At 43.8% G+C, this 24751-nt stretch overlaps 1 protein-coding gene across 16 annotated transcripts in view; it reads left to right on the forward strand.

Annotated features, from left to right (window-relative positions):
- Nucleotides 1-24751, forward strand: part of LOC125460699 (voltage-dependent L-type calcium channel subunit alpha-1C-like) — an 814036-nt gene that overhangs the window by 582237 nt on the left and 207048 nt on the right. For all 16 annotated transcript variants that reach the window (XM_048548420.2, XM_048548421.2, XM_048548422.2 and 13 more), the window contains 3 exons: nucleotides 954-1006; nucleotides 13060-13206; nucleotides 15142-15343. In XM_048548420.2, the coding sequence (XP_048404377.1) occupies nucleotides 954-1006; nucleotides 13060-13206; nucleotides 15142-15343 (402 nt within the window). The remainder of the gene's footprint in view (nucleotides 1-953; nucleotides 1007-13059; nucleotides 13207-15141; nucleotides 15344-24751) is intronic.

Raw genomic sequence — 24751 nt, forward strand, 5'->3', positions numbered from 1 at the left:
AGCCAATTTTTGAAAATTAAAATAAGTTGTACTTCATTTAACAGAATATTAAGCCAACATACTGATTAGTTAAAATAGTATCATTAATATATTTGGAACGGTTTGTAACTACATTTATAGGAAATATCACTGTTCTTTGGGGTCAGGAAGCACAACCTTTATTGCTGTGTCTGACCTTGCCTGAATTTGGTCTTTGCACTTATATAATTAGCAAGTAGTACCAACCTTGCCATTGTTTTCAAAACAATGTTTCAACCTATAAATTTAAAGATTGACACATGAAATGTTGTAATGTTAGTACAATGCGAATACAAAATCCGTTATAATAATGATAAGAACATTGCAAATTTCTTACAGCACACGATTGTCTTGGTTCCCAAACTTCTGATCAAAATTTGAGGAAAGAATATTTAATCAGAATTCAGGTTTCTCTTGCATCACACGTGTTATAAACTCATTTTGCCACATTTCAGCAGTGATCATGCTAATTATCACTAAATTAATGACAGCCAGGCATTCACGTAAACAGGCCTGCATTTAGAAAGCTAGTCTGCTATCATTAAAGCAACTGTGAACAGAAACTGTTACAAGACATTTGCAAAGTTGGCATTGGTAAGTAGAATACAACCTGGGCAATCGCAAGTTAAGTTTATGACCAGAAAGACGAGGTGCCACCCTCTGATCTGATACGGAGTTGGAGTGGAAGACCAAGTTTGAGTTGAATGAGAATTTGAAGTGGTGAAGTGTGGAGAACTTAGGATCATACATGTTGACAAAATTTGAGACATGACAATAGCTAAGTTGTGAAAAGTATATCCAGTTATTGTGGAATTTCTTACTAACTTATGCAATAACTTCTCTATTTGATTGCTCAGTTGAAAAAAAATACAGTAGAATTTATGTTTCCTTTACTCTATTATGGTATTTTAACTTTTATTGCATTTTATTTCAAGGGGAAGCTCTACACGTGCACAGATGGATCCAAACAGAGAGAGTTTGAATGCAAGTAAGTTCACTGTAAATATACGTGCATTATAATAAAGGAATGGTGTTAATACTTGTTAATGCATCAGAAAGGTTTTTTTTAGATGAGGCTCCTAGCAACAAACCTTAGTTATTAGGAATGACAATTGAAGAATTGAGCATTGAGATCATTATACTTTATTTGTAGCATTCTGGGTTGCCTAATGATGAAAATGTAAATGTGTTGTTAAACTAGGCAATATTCAAACAAAAGCATTAAGACTTTGTACAGTTTTCTGACCAACTGAACTATTGGGCCTCCGTGAAGTCTGGTTTTACAGTTGTGTCACATAACACTTCATTATTTGTCTGTGAAGAAAGTAGATTACTGCTGGAGAAAGTTTAGATATGTTTGTTTGGCATTGTATTGACTCTTAGTTTAGACAATAAATTTTTTACAGTTGGGAGATCTAGTTTACCTAATTTTGTTGTTAACAAATGTACTGTAAAAATATTTTGTGTTTAATGCCAGCTTACACAAGTTCCAGTCTGCCTGGAGTATAATAAAGATAAAACTCTTATGTTGCCTTCAAAACTCTTGGATGCCATACTGTTTGTAACATATGCAGTATTAACTACATATATCATTACTTAGCAAGTTGTCATTTGGTTGGACATGAATATTCACTATTGCCAAGAAGACACATTTTGCAACCTCCGGATACAACGCATCATCCTCCGACACTTCCGCCATCTACAATCCGACCCCACCACCCAAGACATTTTTCCATGGATGTGAGTTTGCTCGCTGAGCTGGAAGGTTCATTTTCAGACGTTTCGTCACCATTCTAGGTAACATCATCAGTGAGCCTCTGACGAAGCGCTGGTGTTATGTCCCGCTTTCCATGGAAACCTAACCAGATAAATAGAAAGCGGGACATAACACCAGCGCTTCGTCGGAGGCTGTCTGATGATGTTACCTAGAATGGTGATGAAACGTCTGAAAACGAACCTTCCAGCTCAGCGAGCAAACTCACATCCAGAACGTCAACCTGAGCTACAAATCTTCTCAAAACTCGCTAACATTTTTCCATCCCCACCCTTGTCTGCTTTCCGGAGAGACCACTCTCTCCGTGACTCCCTTGTTCGCTCCACACTGCCCTCCAACCCCACCACACCCGGCACCTTCCCCTGCAACCGCAGGAAATGCTACACTTGCCCCCACACCTCCTCCCTCAGCCCTATCCCAGGCCCCAAGATGACTTTCCATATTAAGCAGAGGTTCACCTGCACATCAGCCAATGTGGTATACGGCATCCATTGTACCCGGTGTGGCTTCCTCTACATTGGGGAAACCAAGCGGAGGCTTGGGGACCACTTTGCAGAACCCTCCGCTCGCTTCGCAATAAACAACTGCACCTCCCAGTCGCAGACCATTTCCACTCCCCCTCCCATTCTTTAGATGACATGTCCATCATGGGCCTCCTGCAGTGCCACAATGATGCCACCCAAAGGTTGCAGGAACAGCAACTCATATTCCGCTTGGGAACCCTGCAGCCCAATGGTATCAATGTGGACTTCACCAGTTTCAAAATCTCCCCTTCCCCCACTGCATCCCAAAACCAACCCAGTTCTTCCCCTCCCCCCACTGCACCACACAACCAGCCCAGCTCTTCCCCCCCACCCACTGCATCCCAAAACCAGTCCAACCTGTCTCTGCCTCCCTAACCTGTTCTTCCTCTCACCCATCCCTTCCTCCCACCCCAAGCGCACCCCCATCTACCTACTAACCTCACCCCACCTCCTTGACCTGTCCGTCTTCCCTGGACTGACCTATCCCCTCCCTACCTCCCCACCTATACTCTCTCCACCTATCTTCTTTACTCTCCATCTTCGGTCCGCCTCCCCCTCTCTCCCTATTTATTCCAGAGCCCTCACCCGATCCCCCTCTCTGATGAAGGGTCTAGGCCCGAAACGTCAAGCTATTGTGCTCCTGAGATGCTGCTTGGCCTGCTGTGTTCATCCAGCCTCAAATTTTATTATTTTGTCAAAGTTGTTTGTCTTGGACTTATCTGGACCTTTCTGAAGAAATACTAAGTAAAGGGGAAACAATTTTTATACTGCATGGTTGGAAAGTGGACACTCCTCTCGTACAGTATAATTGATCTCTTTTCCTTACGTTGGTATTACTAAGCATAAGACCTGGACCACTGCTCCTTACACAAATTCTCCCCATCCTCATGCTCGTGATATTGTTTCCTATGTTCATGGCTAGTAACTGGTGTTATTGACACTCATCAAGATCATAATTTTCGTCTAAATAAGTTTTGGCATTTATCACAGCAAAAAAAAACTATAATAACCTTACAGCAAAGTTTCATTATTAGGAGACGTAAAGCAAGTATAGACATTGCTAAGTATTTGCCTAAATTTATTGTGCACTTGAATACAAGAGCTGTCTCATTGTACAGTTCCCCAATTCACCCCTTTCCTATTCTTCCAAAACATTTAGTAGCATGTCTAAGATTGCATTATCCCTTTTGTGGAACCACAGGAACGATCCACTGCTGAAGCACCTTAATCCATTGTTCATTGGCACTTTAAAAAATACTAATTTAAGAAAAATAGATGATAAGAATTATTTTAGTATTTTATGGAATTTTTTGAGTACTTCTGTTGATTCAAGTTGAAATAAAACTAATCAGTGTTACTGAGGAAACTGTCTGGCAGGTGCTTTGCCAAATATGTGAGATTACTAGAGATAATGGGAACTGCAGATGCTGGAGAATTCCAAGATAATAAAATGTGAGGGTGGATGAACACAGCAGGCCAAGCAGCATCTCAGGAGCACAAAAGCTTGACGTTTTGGGCCTAGACCCTTCATCAGAGAGGGGGATGGGGTGAGGGCTCTGGAATAAATAGGGAGAGAGGGGGAGGCGGACCGAAGATGGAGAGTAAAGAAGATAGGTGGAGAGAGTATAGGTGGGGAGGTAGGGAGGGGATAGGTCAGTCCAGGGAAGACGGACAGGTCAAGGAGGTGGGGTGAGGTTAGTAGGTAGATGGGGGTGCGCTTGGGGTGGGAGGAAGGAATGGGTGAGAGGAAGAACAGGTTAGGGAGGCAGAGACAGGTTGGACTGGTTTTGGGATACAGTGGGTGGGGGGGAAGAGCTGGGCTAGTTGTGTGGTGCAGTGGGGGGAGGGGACGAACTGGGCTGGTTTAGGGATGCAGTTGGGGAAGGGGAGATTTTGAAACTGGTGAAGTCCACATTGATACCATTGGGCTGCAGGGTTCCCAGGCGGAATATGAGTTGCTGTTCCTGCAATCTTCGGGTGGCATCATTATGGCACTGCAGGAGGCCCGTGATGGACATGTCATCTAAAGAATGGGAGGGGGAGTGGAAATGGTTTGCGACTGGAAGGTGCAGTTGTTTGTTGCGAACTGAGCGGAGGTGTTCTGCAAAGCGGTCTCCAAGCCTCCGCTTGGTTTCCCCAATGTAGAGGAGGCCACACCGGGTACAGTGGATGCAGTATACCACATTGGCAGATGTGCAGGTGAACCCCTGCTTAATGCCTCCGCTCCAACCCCAACCTCACCATCAAACCTGCAGACAAGGGTGGCGCAGTGGTAGTATGGTGCACTGACCTCTACATCGCCGAGGCCAGACGCCAACTCTCCGACACCACCTCCTACCGCCCCCTCGATCATGACCCCACGCCCGAGCACCAAACCATCATCTCCAACACCATTCATGACCTCATCACCTCAGGGGACCTCCCACCCACAGCCTCCAACCTCATTGTTCCCCAACCCCACACGGCCCGTTTCTATCTCCTTCCCAAAATCCACAAACCTGCCTGCCCTGGTCAACCCATCGTCTCAGCCTGCTCCTGCCCCACCGAACTCATCTCCACCTATCTGGACTCCATTTTCTCCCCTTTGGTCCAGGAACTCCCCACCTACATCCGTGACACCACCCACGCCCTCCACCTCCTCCAGGACTTCCAATTCCCTGGCCCCCAACACCTCATCTTCACCATGGACGTCCAGTCCCTACACACCTGCATTCCGCATGCAGATAGCCTCAAGGCCCTCCGCTTCTTCCTGTCCCGCAGGCCCGACCAGTCCCCCTCCATCGACACCCTCATCCGCCTAGCTGAACTCGTCCTCACCCTCAACAACTTCTCTTTTGACTCCTCCCACTTCCTACAGACTAAGGGGGTGGCCATGGGCACCCGCATGGGCCCCAGCTATGCCTGCCTCTTTGTAGGTTACGTGGAACAGTCCCTCTTCCGCACCTACACAGGCCCCAAACCCCACCTCTTCCTCCGGTACATTGATGACTGTATCGGCGCCGCCTCTTGCTCCCCAGAGGAGCTCAAACAGTTCATCCACTTCACCAACACCTTCCACCCCAACCTTCAGTTCACCTGGGCCATCTCCAGCACATCCCTCACCTTCCTGGACCTCTCAGTCTCCATCTCAGGCAACCAGCTTGTAACTGATGTCCATTTCAAGCCCACCGACTCCCACAGCTACCTAGAATACACCTCCTACCACCCACCCTCCTGCAAAAATTCCATCCCCTATTCCCAATTCCTCCGCCTACGCCGCATCTGCTCCCACGATAAGACATTCGACTCCCACACATCCCAGATGTCCAAGTTCTTCAAGGACCGCAACTTTCCCCCCACAGTGATTGAGAACGCCCTTGACCGCATCTCCCGTATTTCCCACAACACATCCCTCACACCCCGCCCCCGCCACAACCGCACAAAGAGGACCCCCCTCATTCTCACACACCACCCTACCAACCTCCGGATACAAGGCATCATCCTCCGACACTTCCGCCATTTACAATCCGACCCCACCACCCAAGACATTTTTCCATCCCCACCCCTGTCTGCTTTCCGGAGAGACCACTCTCTCCGTGACTCCCTTGTTCGCTCCACACTACCCTCCAACCCCACCACACCCGGCACCTTCCCCTGCAACCGCAGGAAATGCTACATTTGCCCCCACACCTCCTCCCTCAGCCCTATCCCAGGCCCCAAGATAACATTCCACATTAAGCAGAGGTTCACCTGCACATCTGCCAATGTGGTATACTGCATCCACTGTACCCGGTGTGGCTTCCTCTACATTGGGGAAACCAAGCAGAGGCTTGGAGACCGCTTTGCAGAACACCTCCGCTCAGTTCGCAACAAACAACTGCACCTTCCAGTCGCAAACCATTTCCACTCCCCCTCCCATTCTTTAGATGACATGTCCATCATGGGCCTCCTGCAGTGCCACAATGATGCCACCCGAAGGTTGCAGGAACAGCAACTCATATTCCGCCTGGGAACCCTGCAGCCTAATGGAATCAATGTGGACTTCACCAGTTTCAAAATCTCCCCTTCCCCTACTGCATCCCTAAACCAGCCCAGTTCGTCCCCTCCCCCCACTGCACCACACAACAAGCCCAGCTCTTCCCCCCCACCCACTGCATCCCAAAACCAGTGCAACCTGTCTCTGCCTCCCTAACCTGTTCTTCCTCTCACCCATCCCTTCCTCCCACCCCAAGCCGCACCCCCATCTACCTACTAACCTCATCCCACCTCCTTGACCTGTCCGTCTTCCCTGGACTGACCTATCCCCTCCCTACCTCCCCACCTATACTCTCTCCACCTATCTTCTTTACTCTCCATCTTCGGTCCGCCTCCCCCTCTCTCCCTATTTATTCCAGTTCCCTCTCCCCATCCCCCTCTCTGATGAAGGGTCTAGGCCCGAAACGTCAGCTTTTGTGCTCCTGAGATGCTGCTTGGCCTGCTGTGTTCATCCAGCCTCACATTTTATTATGTGAGATTACTACTTTGATTTAAGTGATCGGAGCTGGATATTTCATCAACCTTAGTACCAGTAATCTCAGGATTTCTCACACTGTCACACGTTCGTGATCATAGAGTCATACAGCACAGAGAAGGTCCTTCAAACCATTGAGTCTATGCTGACCTATCTACATTAATCTCATTTTCCAACACTTGGCCCATAATCTTGAATTTTATGACATTTCAAATGCACATCCACGTACTTTTTTAAGGCTGTGAGGTTTCCTGCCTCTACAGCCCTCCCAGGTAGTCCATTCCAGATTCTCAGCGCTCCTCCACTGTCCTCTAAACCTCTTATCCATCACAATATCCTTCAATTAAGGGAAACAGCTGCTTCCTATTTACACTTTCCATGTCCCTCATCATCTTGTACCTCTCAGTTAGGTTCCCCCCTCATCTATTTCTGCTCTGAATAATGCCCCAGGCCTATCCAGCCTCTCTTGACAGCTAAAATATTCCAATCCAGGCAACATTCTGGTGAATCTCCTCTATATCTTGACCAAAATAGTCATATCCTTTCTTTCATGCGGTTCCTAGAATTGTACACAATACTCCAGTTGTGGCCGGACAAAGTTTTGTACAGCTCTAATTATAATTTCCCAAGTAATATAATCTTATACAACTGTTAGAACATAGAACATAGAACAATACAGCGCAGAACAGGCCCTTCGGCCCTCAATGTTGCACCAACCTGTGAACTGATCTGAGCCCCACCCCCTACACTATCCCATCATTATCCATCTGCTAATCGAAGGACTGTTTAAATGCCCCTAATGTGGCTGAGTTAACTACATTGGCAGGCAGGGCGTTCCAGCCCATACCACTCTCTGAGTAAAGAACCTGCCTCTGACATCTGTCTTAAATCTATCACCCCTCAATTTGTAACGATACCCCCTCGTACAAGCTAAAGTCATCATCCTCGGAAAAAGACTCTCACTGTCCACCCTATCTAATCCTCTGATCATCTTGTATGTCTCTATTAAATCCCCTCAGCCTCCTTATATGTTAAAGACACGTGTCCTTATACTTTCTTAATCACCTTCTTAAACTGTCCTGTCACCTTTAGGGATCTGTGGACAAGCACCCCAAGAACCCTTGTCCACTGAGCTTTGTTGTTTCCTACCATTCATTGTGTATTTCCTTGTTTTGTTACTTCTTCCAAGGTGCATCACCCCACAATTTTCAGGGTTAAATTCCATCTGCTACTGATCTGTCCATCTGACCAACCTATCCATATCTTCCACTAACCTAAGACCTTCTTCTACACTATTAACCACATGGCCAATGTTCTCATCATCCACAAACTTACTTATCACACCCCTCCACATTTTTATCTATCTCATTTATCTATGTCACAAACAATAAGGAACGCAGCATTGATCCTTGAGGTATGCCACTGGACACCAGCCGTCAGTTGCACAAACAGCTTCTACCACCACAGTCTGTCTTTTACCACTAAACCAATTTTTAATCCATCCTCCCACTCACCCTGGATCCTATAGGTGTTGACTTTCTTTATCAGTCTCCCATGTGGGTCCTAGTCAATGGCTTTGCTGAAACCCACACAAAGTATCCTCATCTACTCAAGATCACCTCTGCAAAAATTTGTTAGGCACAATCTCCTTCTGACAAAGCTGACCATCTCTGATCAAATATTGCCTGTCCACATAGAAATAAATTATTTTCTTTAAAATCTTCTCCAGTAGTTTCCCTACCACTGATCTTAAAAGTGGAAAGAAACTAGCTATTCTCCAGTCTTCTGGCAGTTAAAAATTTGGGTCAGTCAGAGCCCCTGTAATTTTCTCCTTCACCTCCCAAGTAGCCTGAGATACAACTCATCTGGATCTGAGATCTGTTCACTTTTCAGCCTGACAAAGCCTCCAGTACCTCTTCATTCCCTCTGACAGTAAGGGAGCTCAAGAACCTCACAGTTCATCTCCCTAAATTTTGTACCTACGTCTTCTCTTGAGTGAAAAGAAAGGTATAGTCTTCATTTAATACCTGCCAACATCCTCTGACTCCGTATGCAGGTTGCCTGTTGGATCCTTAATGAGCCCTATTCTTTCCATGGTTATCCTCTTGTGCTTAGTGTGTTTTTTGCCTGTGAGATTCTCCCTAATATCACCTGTCAGTATTTTCTCATGCCTCCTGTTTGCTTTCCTAATTACATTCTTAAGACATCCCTTGCACTTTCTATTCTTCACGAGGACTTCCGGTGATTTTCTCCTTTTGCACCTGTTTAACGTGTCTCTTTTCCTTTTTAATTATTTCTGAATATACTTAGATATCCTGAATTCTCTGGGCTTGTTATTGCTACATTTTACTCTGAAGGGAACATGTTGGGCATGTACTCTCCACATTTCCTTGTTGAGCACTTGCCACAGTAGCTATTCCCAGTCTACTTTGGACAGATCCTGCCTTATTTTAATAAAATCTGCCTTCCCCAAATCCAAAAATAGTTTTGCAGATTATATCTTTTCCTTCCCAACACAAACTTAAATCATACTGTGCTGTGGTCGCTAAGACTAAAATGATCCCCCACTGCCACCTTGAACAGCTGCCCATCTTCATTGCCAGAATTAGGTCCAGTACTGCACCGTCCTGGTGAAATGTGTTTATTTAAAAAGCTCTCATGAATACATTTCAAGACATCCACCTTTCCGAACCTCTTACACCATGACTATCCCAATTAGTGTGCTGGAAGTTGAAATGCTTTAAAATAATTACTCTATTTTTGTTACTACATACCTCAATGAATTGTCTACATATCTGTTCTTCTGTTGCTTGCAGAAGGATTTAGTGCCAAAATACATTCCCAGCAATGTAACTTCCCCATTTTTATTCCTAAGCTCTATCTCAAAGCCTCATTTGAAGATCCTTCCAAGATATTGTCCCTCCTTACTGCAGTAACTGACTCCTTAATTAATAATACAACACTACCTCCCTTTTTTACACCATGCCTTGTGTCACCTGACAACCCCATACCCCAGAATGTTGAGTTGCCAGCTCTGGCTGTCCCTCAACAATGTCTTTGTGATGGCAAAAATATCACATATCAATCCACAACTTTAACTCATCTGTCTAACCTATCTGTCTCCTGGTGTTAAAGTAGAGGCTTCGCAGTACTGTTTTGATTCACAACATGGCTGAATTCCCTCTGTGCAGCTTCTTTTACTATAGTACACTGCTCCCCTACCTCTTCCAAACTAGTTTAATCTCTTCCCAGTGGTCCTAACAAGCCTATTCACAACAATGTTGGTCCCAGTGTGGTTCAGGTGCAGACTGTCCCCTTTATACAGGCCCCGCTTTCCTCAGAAATGGTTCCAATAATCCGGAATCCAAAATCCTGCCTTCTGCATGAACACCTGAGCCACACATTCATCTGCCTTATCTGCCTTTTTCTGTATTCACTTTGTAACCCACTGCCTAGCTACCTGAATTCTTGATGGAAGACATCATCCCTCATTCTACGTATATTGTTGGTGCCATATATGCCACAACCTCTGACTTATCACCCTCGCCTTGCAGCTGTCCAGAGACAACGTTGTCCCTGGCCCAGGAGAGCAACACAACACCCTGGAGTCATGCCTGCAGTTTCAGAAGTGGCAATGGGTACATCTCACTATTAAGTCACCCAACACTATTTCCTCGGACTTTTGCTGTCTTCTGCCCGTGCAGCAGGGCCACCCATTGTTTTACTTTCCCCAGTAGAACTTTTATTAGTCATCCTTTTTCAACACAGAGTGACGGTTATAGAGTGGGATGGCTTCTGGGGCTTTTGTGTCTGCCTGACATTCTTATTTCCTCTGCCTGACAGTCACCTGTCTCCCTGCAGCTCCTCAGTCTGCTGTATGACCACCTCAGAAACCATGCTAACCATATAGCCATCAGTCTTGCTGATGCACCTCTGTGCCTCCAGCTGATGGTCATGTTTCAGGACTTGGTGCTTAAGCTGTTTGAATTGTCAGCGCTTCCTACAGATGTGGTCATCTGGACTGCCTGATGCATTGAGGAATTCCCACATGCTGCAGATAGTGTACATATTGACTTGGGCTCCCCTGTCACATTCAATTAAATTAAAGAATCTTACATTTAAGATTACCAAAAAGAAAAAGCTAAACACTTAACCTACAGATCCTATATGCAAAAAGCTAAAAGAAACACTATAAAAGTAGTAGAAAAATAGTATAAAGCACAATAGAATACAATAAATTGGGAAGAATAGTCTAAAAGTCATAAAAGGTAGAAAATAGAAATACTCACGCACCAATCACTTATCCAAGATGTCGCACTTGCATGTTCATTCAATGCTACATTAGTCAAATACATGACTAAAAATGTGACATAGTAGGAAGGCCAACATATTTCTGAGGCATTTGGATTTTTTCTGGGATGGCTGGACCTGTTCAAGCTGAATATGCTACAACATAACAGGTCTGGGATTGATATCCTTCCAGTGAAATTTGCTAGTGCTGCAGGGGCACAATTAAAACTAACTTGTCAGTGGAATGGGAATCTGAGGGATCAGATTAGAAAGGTGTAAAAATGACTACATGAAGTATAAAAATGGCAAGTGAAATTAGAAGGTACTTGAAATGAAGGTGAGGATCAGCTAAACTATGAATGTGAAATAATGCCAAAAAAAGTAAGGGCACTCTACCTGAATGCATGAGACATTCTTGATATTCTGCAGCCATTGGTGATTTTGTGAATGGTCTCAAGTGGTTCCATACACATTAGTAGTGCTGCCATTGCTGATCCATTCATTTTAACAGGCAGAGTACTTGTAGTTTCCAAGCAGAGTTGCCATAGCTGGATTTCATCATGAATATACCAGCACAAAGAGCAATACAGCACAGAAACAGGCCCTTTGGCTCTTGAGGCCTGTGCTGACACATTTTTCCCTTGCATGTTATAACTGATTTCACTTACTGGCTCCATATCCCTCTCTATTCATGTTTTCGTCCAGCTGCTTCATAAAAACTGCTATTGTGTCTGCTTCCGCCACCACCTCTGGCAGCACCAGGTGTTCCAGGCACTCACCACCCTTCGTATGATAAAGGTGCTTTGCACATCTCTTTTAAACTCACCTTCTCACACCTTGGACCCATGTCCCCTAGTAATTGACCTGCCCATCCTAACAAAAACCCTCATGCTTCCCACTCTATCAATGTTATTCACAATCTTGTAAATTTCTTTCAGGTTGCCCCTCAACCTCCTACATTCCAGTGAAAACAAACCCAGTCCATCCAACCTTTCTTCATCGCTAAACCATCCCCATGCCAGGCAACATCCTAGTAAACCTTTTCTGTACCCTCTCCAAAGCATCCACATCCTTCTGGTAGTGTGGTGACTGGAACTGTATGCAATATTCCAAGTGTGACCTGTCTAAAGTTCTGTAAAGCAGCAGCATAACTTGTCTATCCTTATACTCAATGCCCTACCTTATCTACTTGTGCTACCGTTGCCTTATGAGAAAAAAATTAAACAGGCTGGCCTTGTTTTCATTGAAATTTTAAAAAAGTAAGGGGTGCTTTGATGCTTGCATGAACTTCACCACCTTGAAAAGGGGAAGGCAGAAAGGATTCTTCCTAATGTGCATATGTTCAGAGCTGTCAAACAGTGTTTTAAAGTTCAGAGTTGACCAGTCAGCACTGAATTCAGCACTGAATTAAGGGAACATTTCTCCTCTCAGAGAGTTGTACAACTTTGAAACTCTCTGCTGCAAAGTAATTGTACATTTTTAAGGCAGGCGTAGATTGATTCTTATTAGACAATGGAATTTAAGGTTATTGTTGAATTAACGGTTATTAATGTTGAACTCAGAGCACACAAACAACCATTACCCCATTGATGACTTAAAGTGTCATAAAGTGCTGAATGACCTACTTCCGCTCCTAATCCATATATTCATTATATACAATATTTTCTTTATTCCCTTCCTGAATTTTCATGTGTACTACAGTACTAATGAAGATAGTAATGTCTTTAAATACTGTTGTAAAAGAATTTGCTGAAGTGTGTTACCTGAGGCTGTTCTTATGTACCTTGGAGTATCTGGCTCAAAAATGGTCTCAGCACACTTGACTGTCTGCCCTGTTATGTAACACCGAAGATAGTAGAAAAGAGTGAAACCAAAATTAGGAGCAGAAATTAAAATGCTAATACATTTTGAGAGTTAAGCCAAAACTTGACCACCCTATAACAATATATATCTCCTATTAATAGAGGGCAGTATATTTTGTACAAAGATGGAGATGTAAATCTGCCAATGATAAGTAAACGAGAATGGAAGAACAGTGAATTCAACTTTGATGATGTCCCGTCTGCAATGATGGCTCTTTTTACTGTCTCAACTTTTGAAGGATGGCCACAGTAAGTAGGAAAAATGTCAATATGTATTATCATATACTGGATCAAACAATAATTTACACCAGGCAGTTGCAAGTTAATCTTTAAAGCACCTGTCAAAGAAATGGAATTTATCATGAACCATAAACTGCAAAAATAAACAATGTACTATTATAGAAAACATTTTGAGGCACTTCATAAATATTTTTATCATTTTTATCAATTTTTTGTAGTATTGTTATCAGCAAAACCTATATTGTTTAAGGTTAATTTCAATCTAATCTGAGTGGTACACAACGCAGTGTTTTTCTTCTCATTGATGAATGTAGGCAATGTGCTCTGGACTCTCTCATGAATGTAACTTAAGTTGACTCCCATTAACTCTACTTGTAGTATGGATTCGTTTTTTTAAACTTTTACGTTTTAATCTTTTACTTTGGAATTTCTGTTGAACCAGCCTCTCAGTTTTTTCACTCCCCTTGAGGTTGACTATAAAATTCTCAGCACAAGACGAGGACCAGGTTTAGGTCCCAAATTCTGGACTAAATGGCAATTTTGGTGCACTGTGATATTATAACAAGAGAGCATTAGAACACCATCCAAGATTTGATTCTAGCATTATTTTCTTATTTTCATTCCTTGAAAGGACATTTGAAAACAAATTAGTGTAAGTTTAAAATTTAAATTAAAATAAAATTAAAATTAAAACCACTTGTGAGCTCGAGAGGCACAACTGCAAAAAATGTTACACAATAGATTGTACTTGTGAAAAACTGTTAGCTTCAATTGTATTTACTGTCAGAAAGGATGTTGAAGAAGAAACTCTGGAATTTTGAGTACTTCCCATGTGTTCACAGCCATATCACAAAGACCAAATCTTATTAGGAAATCCAACACTAGATCATTTAATCATACTGTACTGCAAAATGGCTTTAGGTTCACCTTGATTTTACCAGTCAATATTCTTTCATGCTTGCTGTTTTGATCTCACTCTTTCACATTCTATTCTCAACTTTCTGTGGAATTGAGTTCTGTTTCAGCTACAAGCTGTCTTTTTCTGTCTTAAGAGGAACTTCAAGGGCAAGTAGAGACAGCAATAAATGCTGGTGAGCCAGCAATGCCCATGTCTCACGAGTGATTAAAAAAAACCATCTAGTCTAATGAAGTGTATTGTTGCTTAAAAATTAAAGAAATCATGGTTCAATATAAAATATAAACCATTTATCTTGCAAAATATAATGGCGAATCAACCCCAACCAAGCACTTTGAATATAAAATTGTCTTAAATTAGATAAAGAAATGAAACAGAATATGAAGTGGGAGGTAATTTCACTAATAACAATATAGTTGTATTAGTAGTAAATTCATTGCTTTTCTTTTAAATTGTTCTATTTTTATGTTTTGTTCAAACTAAAAATGCAATTTCTTACTAGGCTTCTATCACTGCCTCTCTCGAACAGGCTGTGAAATGATGAATGACCATCCGATTTTCTTTCTTCCCTCCATGTAGAAAATGTTGGCTTCTTACTGTTGAGATCAAGAACTTGTCCTGAAGATGTGAACTAGTGTATGGGACAATGGCACCATACATAAATTACGAGTTTCTTTCTTGGCATTTCATGCCATCAGAAAACCTAATTCTGAAAAGCAGTCCATAGTTTGCTGTTGTAACTTACTGGAAATTGTGTATTTATTGGCATGGACTCAATTTAAACTTAAACACATAAACTTAAAATAGTGAATGGTGCAATTTTCATCATTCAACGGGATATCTACATTTGGCACTTTCCAACTTCCAGGCTAAAACAAACAGTAAGATGAAATTAGATGTAAAGGGAGGTATGTAAAAGCATTGGTAGAAATAAAGTGGATACAAAACCAATACCTTTCTCAGATTCAATTATATACGCTTTATATTTGTATAAATACATATATATTTCTTCTGTCTTATGTTTACAGGTTGCTTTATCGAGCCATTGATTCTCATACAGAGGATGCTGGTCCAATTTACAACTACAGAGTGGAGATATCAATCTTCTTCATCATCTACATCATCGTTATTGCCTTCTTCATGATGAATATTTTTGTAGGTTTCGTCATCGTTACATTTCAGGAACAGGGGGAGCAGGAATACAAAAACTGTGAACTGGATAAAAATCAGGTGAAAAAGAAATTTTAATAGTTAAATATGAGCTGGTATTATTTAAATGTTTTGAATAATGGTATGTATTGTACCTCAAAAGGTAAATGTGTTTTTCATGCAAATGATCATCAGTAGTAACTAATGGTTTCTAAAATATCAAGCACTCCAAATCGGCATGAGCACAAATCGGAGGTGATTCACTGCCGTGAAGTTATAGCATCTGATCTTGATAATAAATAGTGATGACCCTCTGTTCTGGAAACAAAATAAAATTAAGTTGCTACTTATTGGTAAGCAGGATGACCCACATTAATTTGGCCATAAACTAAACTCACTCGACCCTCTCCTAGTTGCCTTTCACTGATCTACCACATTGGAAAATGTGGGAAAGCACAAGGAGTAAGAACACATTTTGACTGCACTAATAAACATCAGCACATATATAAGAATGTAAGAGCACTAAAAATAGGAACAGGAGGAGGCCATCTGGCCCCTCAAGCCTGCTCCACCATTCAATAAGATCACAGCTGATCTTTTCGTGGACTTAGCTCCACTTACCTGCCCCCCTCGCCATAACCCTTAATTGCTTTCCTGTTCAAAAAGTCTATCTAGCTTTGCATTAAAAACATTCAACAGGATAGCCTCACTGCTTCACTGGACAGGGACTTCCACAGATTCACAATCCTTTGGAAGAAGTTCCTCCTAAACTCAGTCATAAATCTGCTCCCACTTATTTTGAGGCCATGCTCCCTAGTTCTAATTTCACTTGCCAGTGAAAACAACCTTCCTGTTTCTATGTAATCTATTCCCTTCATAATTTTATATGTTTCTATAAAATCCCTTCCCCACACCCTCCATTCTTCTAAATTCCAATGAGTATAGTCGCAGTCTACTCAACCTTTCCTCAAAAGCCAATGCTCTCAACTCTGGATTCAATCTAGTGAACCTCCTCTGCAGCCCTTCCAGGTTACAGTCCAACAGGTTTATCTGAAATCACACATTTTCAAGCATAGCCCCATTCGACATGTCAAGTGAGAGGCTATGCTCCAAAAGCTTGTGATTTCAAATAAACTTGTTGGACAATAACCTGATGTGTGTGATTTATGACTTTATCCTTCCTCAGTAAGAAGACAAAAAGTATACTCAAGCTATGGCCTCACCAGCACCCTATTCAACTGCAACATAACATTCCTGTTTTTAACTCCTGTTTTTAAGCTCCATCCATCCAGTGATGAAGGAGAATATTCAACTTGCCTTCTAATTACCTGTTGCATCTGTGAAATAACTGCACAGAGACTGGTATCCCGTCACCAAGTCACCCTTTATTTACTCATGCACAGTACATTGTCTGTGACCAGTCAGTTCATAGTCAGTCCCTGAACTAAAGAGATTCTAAATCCCCTGATTATATTGGTCGGCCAGGGCTTCCTGATAGGAAGAACCTTGTAGTCAACAAGGTCAGCTTGGTTCCAATCACCACATCCGTCCTCCCTAAGTCCAAGGACATAGTCCTGGTCTTTCTCTTGTAGCTTTTTCTGCAACATTTTCACTCCAGGTCTGGTTCTTCTGATTCGGATTCTGACATGAGTGGTGTGTAACAAATCCTAGCCTGTCTCTTGCGTATGGAGCATCTCGGGAAGGTTTCTTACTCTTGTTCTGGCAGCAATAGTATCAAGGCTGCATCCATCTTGGACTCCAAACTTTCCTTGACACTAGACAGAGAAGGAAAACCTACGGGTTCTGACAGGCCTTCTGGCTGTTTTGAGGGGCAAGGTATATTTTGCTCCTGCTCCATTTGCAAGGTAACATCTTTCAAATGATCTGCATGTTTGTTCAGGAATGCCTCACCTACCCAAACTTTGTAAGTCATAGGACCTGACCTCGCATCCATTTCACCTCCTTTCCATACAAGGCCATTTCCATGATTCCAGCACCAAACTTTGTCTCCCGAATTAAGTTGTCTCTCTCACTGAGAGAAGGTATGGGGCCAGCATTCCTGCTGCCATTTCCCTCTTTCCCCACAGGTCTGTGAATATCCGGTTTCACCTCGTGCAGAGTCTGCTCCCCATCAGCAACTCTGCTGTAGCTATCCCTGTTGTTGCATGCAGGGTGGTCCTATAATCAAATGGGAACCAGGTCAGTTTGGCATTGAGTGACGCTGTATGCTACTTCTTTAAGCTTGCCGTCAACATTTGGACCACTCTTTCTGCCAGACCACTGGATAATCGATGGTATGGAGCTGTCTTTATGTGTTCAAATGCCAATCAACTTCAGGAAATACTCAAATTCCTTGCTGGTAACTGACGTCACATTATCCACGAGCAATACTTCCAGAGTCCGTGTTTCATGAAAGATGCTGAAAGCTTCTCAGTTGTCATCCTCAAGTTTGCTGAATGGACTTTATGCATGTCCAAACACTTTAATGGGATAACAAATTGACTAGGAACATCAACCCTGTGAAAAGATCGGCATAGTTGACATGTAACCGAGTCTAGGGTTCACCCAGCTATTCCCATGAATGTGAGGCTACTGCTGGTCGCAATTTTTGTCCTTGTTGGCACTTTGAGCACTGCCCCACCAATGCAGCTATATCAGCATCCAACTCTGGCCACCAGATATTGATTCTTGCTAACATCTTCATCTTGGAAATCCCTGGATGACCCTGGTGAAGTTCAGCCAGTATCCAGCAGCCTTTACTCAGGACAACCATTGTTGCTCCCTGAAGTAATATAGTGATCAATAGTGATCTGGTATTGCCGGGTCCAGAAAGGTTTCAGTCCTGGTTGCAATGGCCTTTCTGCCTCCGCCATTACTACCAGCTGTTTTAGTTTTGCTAGGACAGGATTTTTTAGTGTTCACAGTTGAATGTTGTCAGTGACGATTGGAAGGGTGTCCAAGAAATTTAAAACAAACATGAATTCTCTGGGGAGGCACCACCGACAAAGAACAACAAAGAACAAAGAAATTGACAGCACAGGAACAGGCTCTTCAGCCCTCCAGGCCTGCGCCAATCCAGATCCTCTATCTAAACTTGTCACCTATTTTCCCTCTGCTCCCTGCCCATTCACGTATCTGTCTAGACACATCTTAAATGACGCTATCATGCTCGTCTTTACCACCTCTGCTGGCAACATGCTCCAGGCATCCACCACCCTCTGCATAAAGAACTTTCTATGCGTATCTCCCTTAAACTTTTCCCTTCTCACCTTGAAATCATGACCCCTAGGTATTGAGTCCCCCACTCTGGGGAAAAAGCTTCTTGCTATCCATCCTGTCTATACCTCTCATGATTTTGTAGACCTGAATCAGGTCCCCCCTCAACCTCCATCTTACTAATATAAATAATCCTAATCTACTCTTCAAGAAAGGAAATAGGGAAATCCCCGGCAATTACAGACCAGTAAGTCTCACGTCTGTCGTCTGCAAGGTGTTAGAAAGGATTCTGAGGGATAGGATTTATGACCATCTGGAAGAGCATGGCTTGATTAAATGCAGTCAACACGGCTTTGTGAGGGGCAGGTCATGCCTCACAAACCTTATCGAGTTCTGTGAGGATGTGACTAGAAAAGTTGATGAGGGTCGAGCTGTGGATGTGGTGTATATGGACTTCAGCAAGGCATTTGATAAGGTTCTCCATGGTAGGCTCATTCAGAAGGTCAGGAGGAATGGGATACAGGGGAACTTAGCTGCTTGGATACAGAATTGGCTGGCCAACAGAAGACAGCGAGTGGTAGTAGAAGGAAAACATTCTGCCTGGAAGTCAGTGGTGAGTGGTGTTCCACAGGGCTCTGTCCTTGGGCCTCTACTGTTTGTAATTTTTATTAATGACTTGGATGAGGGGATTGAAGGATGGGTCAGCAAGTTTTCAGACGACACGAAGGTTGGAGGTGTCGTTGACAGTATAGAGGGCTGTTGTAGGCTGCAGCAGGACATTGACAGGATGCAGAGATGGGCTGAGAGGTGGCAGATGGAGTTCACCCTGAATAAATGTGAAGTGATGCATTTTGGAAGGTCGAATTTGAAAGCTAAGTACAGGATTAAGGATAGGATTCTTGGCAGTGTGGAGGAACAGAGGGATCTTGGTGTGCAGATACATAGATCCCTTAAAATGGCCACCCAAGTGGACAAGGTTGCTAAGAAAGCATATGGTGTTTTGGCTTTCATTAGCAGGGGGATTGAGTTTAAGAGTTGTGAGATCTTGTTGCAGCTCTATAAAACTTTGGTTAGACCGCACTTGGAATACTGCATCTAGTTCTGGTCACCCTATTATAGGAAAGATGTGGATGCTTTAGAGAGAGTTCAGAGGAGGTTTACCAGGATGCTGCCTGGACTGGAGGGCTTATCTTATGAAGAGAGGTTGACTGAGCTCAGACTTTGTTCATTGGAGAAAAGGAGGAGGAGAGGGGACCTAATTGAGGTATACAAGATAACGAGAGGCATAGATAGAGTTGATAGCCAGAGACTATTTCCCAGGGCAGAAATGGCTAACATGAGGGGTCATAGTTTTAAGCTGGTTGGAGGAAAGTATAGAGGGGATGTCAGAGGCGGGTTCTTTACACAGAGAGTTGTGAGAGCGTGGAATGCGTTGCCAGCAGCAGTTGTGGAAGCAAGGTCATTGGGGACATTTAAGAGACTGCTGGACATGCATATGGTCACAGAAATTTGAGGGTGCATACATGAGGATCAATGGTCGGCACAACATCGTGGGCTGAAGGGCCTGTTCTGTGCTGTACTGTTCTATGTTCTATGTTCTACTCAACCTGTCTTCATAGCTAGCACCCTCCATACCAGGCAACATTCTGGTGAACCTCCTCTGCACCCTCTCCAACGCATCCACATCCTTTTGGCAATGTGACAACCAGAGCTGTACACAGTATTCCAAATGTGGTTGAACCAAAGTCCTATACAACTGTAACATGACCTGCCAGCTCTTGTACTCAATGCCCCGTCCGATGAATGAAAGCATGCTGTATGCCTTCTTGACCACTCTGTCAACCTGCGCTGCCACCTTCAGGCTACAATGGACCTAAACACCCAGATCTTTCTGTGCATCAATTTTCCCCAGGGCTTTTCCATTTACTGTGTAGTTCACTATACGATACCAGTGGAGCACTGCCAGTGGGAGGCGGCTCAGGGCATCTGCATTAGCCACTTGGCTTCCAGGATGGTGTTCTAATTTGTACTTGTACACACTGAGAATAAGGGCCCAATGCTGAATTTTCCTGGAAGCTCTGGGCGGCACCACCTTGCCTTCCTTCAGTAGTCCTAGCAGGGATTTGTGATCTGTTACAATGACAAATTCCCATCCATAAAGGTACTGGTGGAACTTCTCAACACCAAAGATGACCGCCTAATTTTCCTTCTCTATCCTGAGCACACTTGCGTTCAGCATCAGCCAAAATCAGGAAGTATACACTATTGAGCATTCCTCTCCATTGGTCCACTGGTGAGCCAACTCTACACCAGTAGCATACAGGGAGCCATCACATGTCAGCACCACTTCTCACTTTGAAACAAACTGGGCCAATACCTTAGATGATGATTGCTGCTTTTTCACTTCCTTATAGGCTACTGCTTGGTTATGCCACAATTTCAAAGGCTGACCCATCTTCAATAGCAGATGTAAAGGTACCAAGTTGGAGGTCAGGTTATATACGAATTTTCTGTAATAATTTACTAACCCAAGGAAGGACCTAAGCTGCAGTACAGACATGGGAGCAAGGGCTCCTTTGATCACCCTCACTCTATCTTTCAATGGCTGTAACCCATTGTTGACTCTGTATCAGAGAGAACGGGAACTGCAGATGCTGGAGAATCCGAGATAACAAAGTGTGGAGCTGGATGAACACAGCAGGCCAAGCAGCATCTTAGGAGTACAAAAGCTGATGTTTCGGGCCTAGACCCTTCATCAGAAAAGGGGAGGGTTCTGAAATAGATGCGGAGAGAGGGGGAGGCAGATCAAAGATAGATAGAGGAGAAGATAGGTGGAGAGGAGACAAACAAGTTAAGGGCGCGGGGATGGACCCTGTAGAGGTGAGTATAAGTGGGGAGGTAGGGAGGGGATAGGTCAGTCCAGGGAGGTCGGACAGCTCGTTGGCGGGGGGGGGGGTTGCGGAATGAGGTCAGGAGGTAGGGAATGGAGGTGCGGCTTGAGGCGGGTGGAGGGGATAGGTGAGAGGAAGAACAGGTTAGGGAGGCAGGGATGAGCTGGGCTGGTTTTGGGATGCAGTGGGGAAAGGGGAGATTTTGAAGCTTGTGAAATCCACATTGATACCATTGGGCTGCAGGGTTCCTAAGCAGAATATGAGTTGCTGTTCCTGCAACCTTTGGGTGGCATCGGCCTCCCCGTCTCTCCCTATTTATTTCAGAACCCTCTTCCCCCTCCCCCTTTTCTGATGAAGGGTCTAGGCCCGAAACATCAGCTTTTGGACTCCTAAGATTCTGCTTGGCCTGCTGTGTTCATCCAGCTCCGCACTTTGTTATTGTTGACATGTTATTGTAACATGTAGGTCACATGGGTTGCCGAGAACATATATAGTTTCCCTTCGAAGGCATACACGTGCCTGGGAGAAACATTTAACCACTATCCCCAAGTTCTCCAAGTGCTCTTGATTGGTCTTCCTGGTTATACACACATTATTCAGATAGATGGCAAACTGGGACAGCCCTTTTAAAGTGTTTTCCATGGTCCACTGGAAAAGGGTGCAGGTTGATGATACCCCAAATGGCAGCCTTGTATACTGATATGAACACTTATGGATATTAATTGTGGTATACATCTGGATATTTCATTAGGATTCAGTGAGGCAGCCATTTTCCAATTGAAAAATGTTGAGCAATTAGGGGGAACCTTTCTCAACCAATCCTGCCACAATAGCTTTGGGCCTGAGTCTCTCACTAGCATCAGTGGTAATGGCACCAACTGCTTCTCGTGGGAGGTCAGAACTGAGCCCTTAATTTGCAACAGTTCCCTAGTGTATGTCCTCAGTCGAGTCTTGTGCAAAGTGTAGGAGGCCTGGATGAATCTTGGTAAAGATGGTTCTGCAACCATTGATACAACTGTGTCAGTATTGATCCCACATGGGAACTGGGTGACCATTTAAACAAACATTAATTTTAATTGGTTCCAATTAGGATGTCGCTAAGTTTAATTAATCCAACTCACATGTGGGGGCATTTTCCAAGAGTGCACTCTCCCGGATACCAGCCTATGAGTTTTCATACTCAGGTCAGGCCTTGTAGGACTCCTCTGCTGTCTTGAGTCCACATACTGGCAACAAATACCATGGCTTGCCAGCCAATTTCCTGCCGAACTTTTTTGCCACTTGGCTGAGGCTCGACATGGTTGTGGGGTTCTACTTTGGGCTAGCGTGGGCTCTTTCTGCTCAGGATATGCCCTGCGTGAGTCTCTGTGAGTGCCTACACTCAAATGATGTTCCCTAAGCTCAGTTGGATAAGTGAGGGTGTCTACTTACATTGGGATGCCACAAAGTTCCCATGCTCTACTTGTCACATTTTCTAGTGACAAAGTGTTCAGCTGACAGGTGTTTTCGCCTGGTTATGTCATGAATCCCACCTACCAAACAGTCTCTCAGCATCTTATTCAGTGTTAACCCAAAATCACATGCCTCCGCCAGTTGTCTTAACCTCATCAAAAATCCCAACATGGACTACCCTGGCTCTCTAACAGCCAATAGCATCTCAGGATTAGAGGAGGTTTGTGGTCATAATATTCCTTAACCAACTCACTCCATAAACTTTGTGTCTGGTGCCTCTGGAAAAGTTAAGATCCTTATAACTGAAAATGCTGCAGTTCTGCAAGCAGTCATAAGGATTATTTTGTTGCTTTTCATCTGCCCCAATATCATTACCCTGGAAAACATTCATTTCTGAAGAAGGTTCCAGGCCTGAAACATCAGCTTTTCTGCTCCTCTGATGCTGCTTGGCCTGTTGTGTTCATCGAGCTCTACACCTTGTTATCTCAGATTCTCCAGCATCTGCAGTTCCCTCTATCTCTAAAACATTCTTTCAGCATGCTGGGCCCAGTCTTCAACAGCAAATCAAACAAGTCAAGCTTTCCAAATAAAGGCATGACACCAGAAATGCTTATCCCAACCCTAAGGTGGCTATTGTGAGCAAATGTTCTTCAGGCATGTACTGTTTCCTCCTGTGCCACTGAAATAACTGCATGGAGACCAGTATCTCATCACCAAGTCACACTTTATTTACTTGTGCTGGCATGACCAGTGAAGCAGTATCAAGCAAAGCTTGGAACGAGCAATGCTTACATGAAAATAGTGAAGGGGAGAGTTGGGATCAAATCAAAATAGAGTTGAAGGAGAAAATAAAGCATTCCACACTCCACAGCACCCACCTCTCACAAAAGACATCGAGAGTGTTGGTGAACACCACATGCTGCCTCTCCAAGGTGACTTGGGTTATAACATAAACACAGAAGAAGAGCAGGCAGTCGGCCATAACGACCACTTCCACGGCCTGCTGCCTGGGCTGTTAGTGGCTAGCTTGGCCAGGCCCATGAACGTACCCACAAGGAGATCCTCCACACTGCCTGCTCCCTTCCACACTGGGTGCCCAAAGTTAAGGAGCATGGGGCTGAATCCCTTGTTTATATTGGTCAGTCAAGGCTTCCTGATTGGCTTGGGTTAACAAGCCCAATCGAAGACCTCAGAGTCAACAAAGTCCACCTAGTTCCAGTCACCACAATCTAAAAACCAACTTTTTGTGATTCACGCATAAGGACACCGAGGTCCCTCTGCACAGTAGCATGCTGCAATTTTTCACCATTTAAATAATAGTCTGTTTTGCTGCTTTTCCTACCAAAATGGATGACCTCAGATTTACCAACATTGTACTCCATCTGCCAGACCCTTGCCCACTCACTTAACCTGTCTACATCCCTATGCAGACTTTGTGTCCTTTGCATGCTTTGCTGTACCACTCATCTTAGTATCATCTTCAAACCTTGACACATTACATTTGTTCCCCAACTCCAAATCACTTATGTAATTTGTAAACGATTGCATACCAACAGTGATCCCTGAGGTACATCACGAACCATTCACCTCCAAACAGGAAAGAAACTATTTATCCCCATTGTTTGCTTTCTGTTAGTCCACCATTTCTCTGCCCATGCTAATTCGTTACCTGAAACGCTGTGCAACTCATGCAGCAGCCTTTAGTGCGGCACCTTGTTGAATGCCAATTTGGAAATCCAAAAACACCACACCCCCAATTCCCCATTGCCCACCCTGCTCATAATGTCCTCAAAGAATTCGAGTAAATTAATTAGACTTGACCTGCCTTTCATGAACCCATGCTGCATCAGCCTGATGGAAAATTGCTATGCAGATGTTTCGCTAATTCCTCTTGAATGATCGATTCAAGCATTTTCTCCACTACACTAGT

The sequence above is a fragment of the Stegostoma tigrinum genome, chromosome 18 (assembly GCF_030684315.1).
Source record: "Stegostoma tigrinum isolate sSteTig4 chromosome 18, sSteTig4.hap1, whole genome shotgun sequence".
In the NCBI taxonomy this organism is placed as follows: Eukaryota; Metazoa; Chordata; class Chondrichthyes; order Orectolobiformes; family Stegostomatidae; genus Stegostoma; species Stegostoma tigrinum.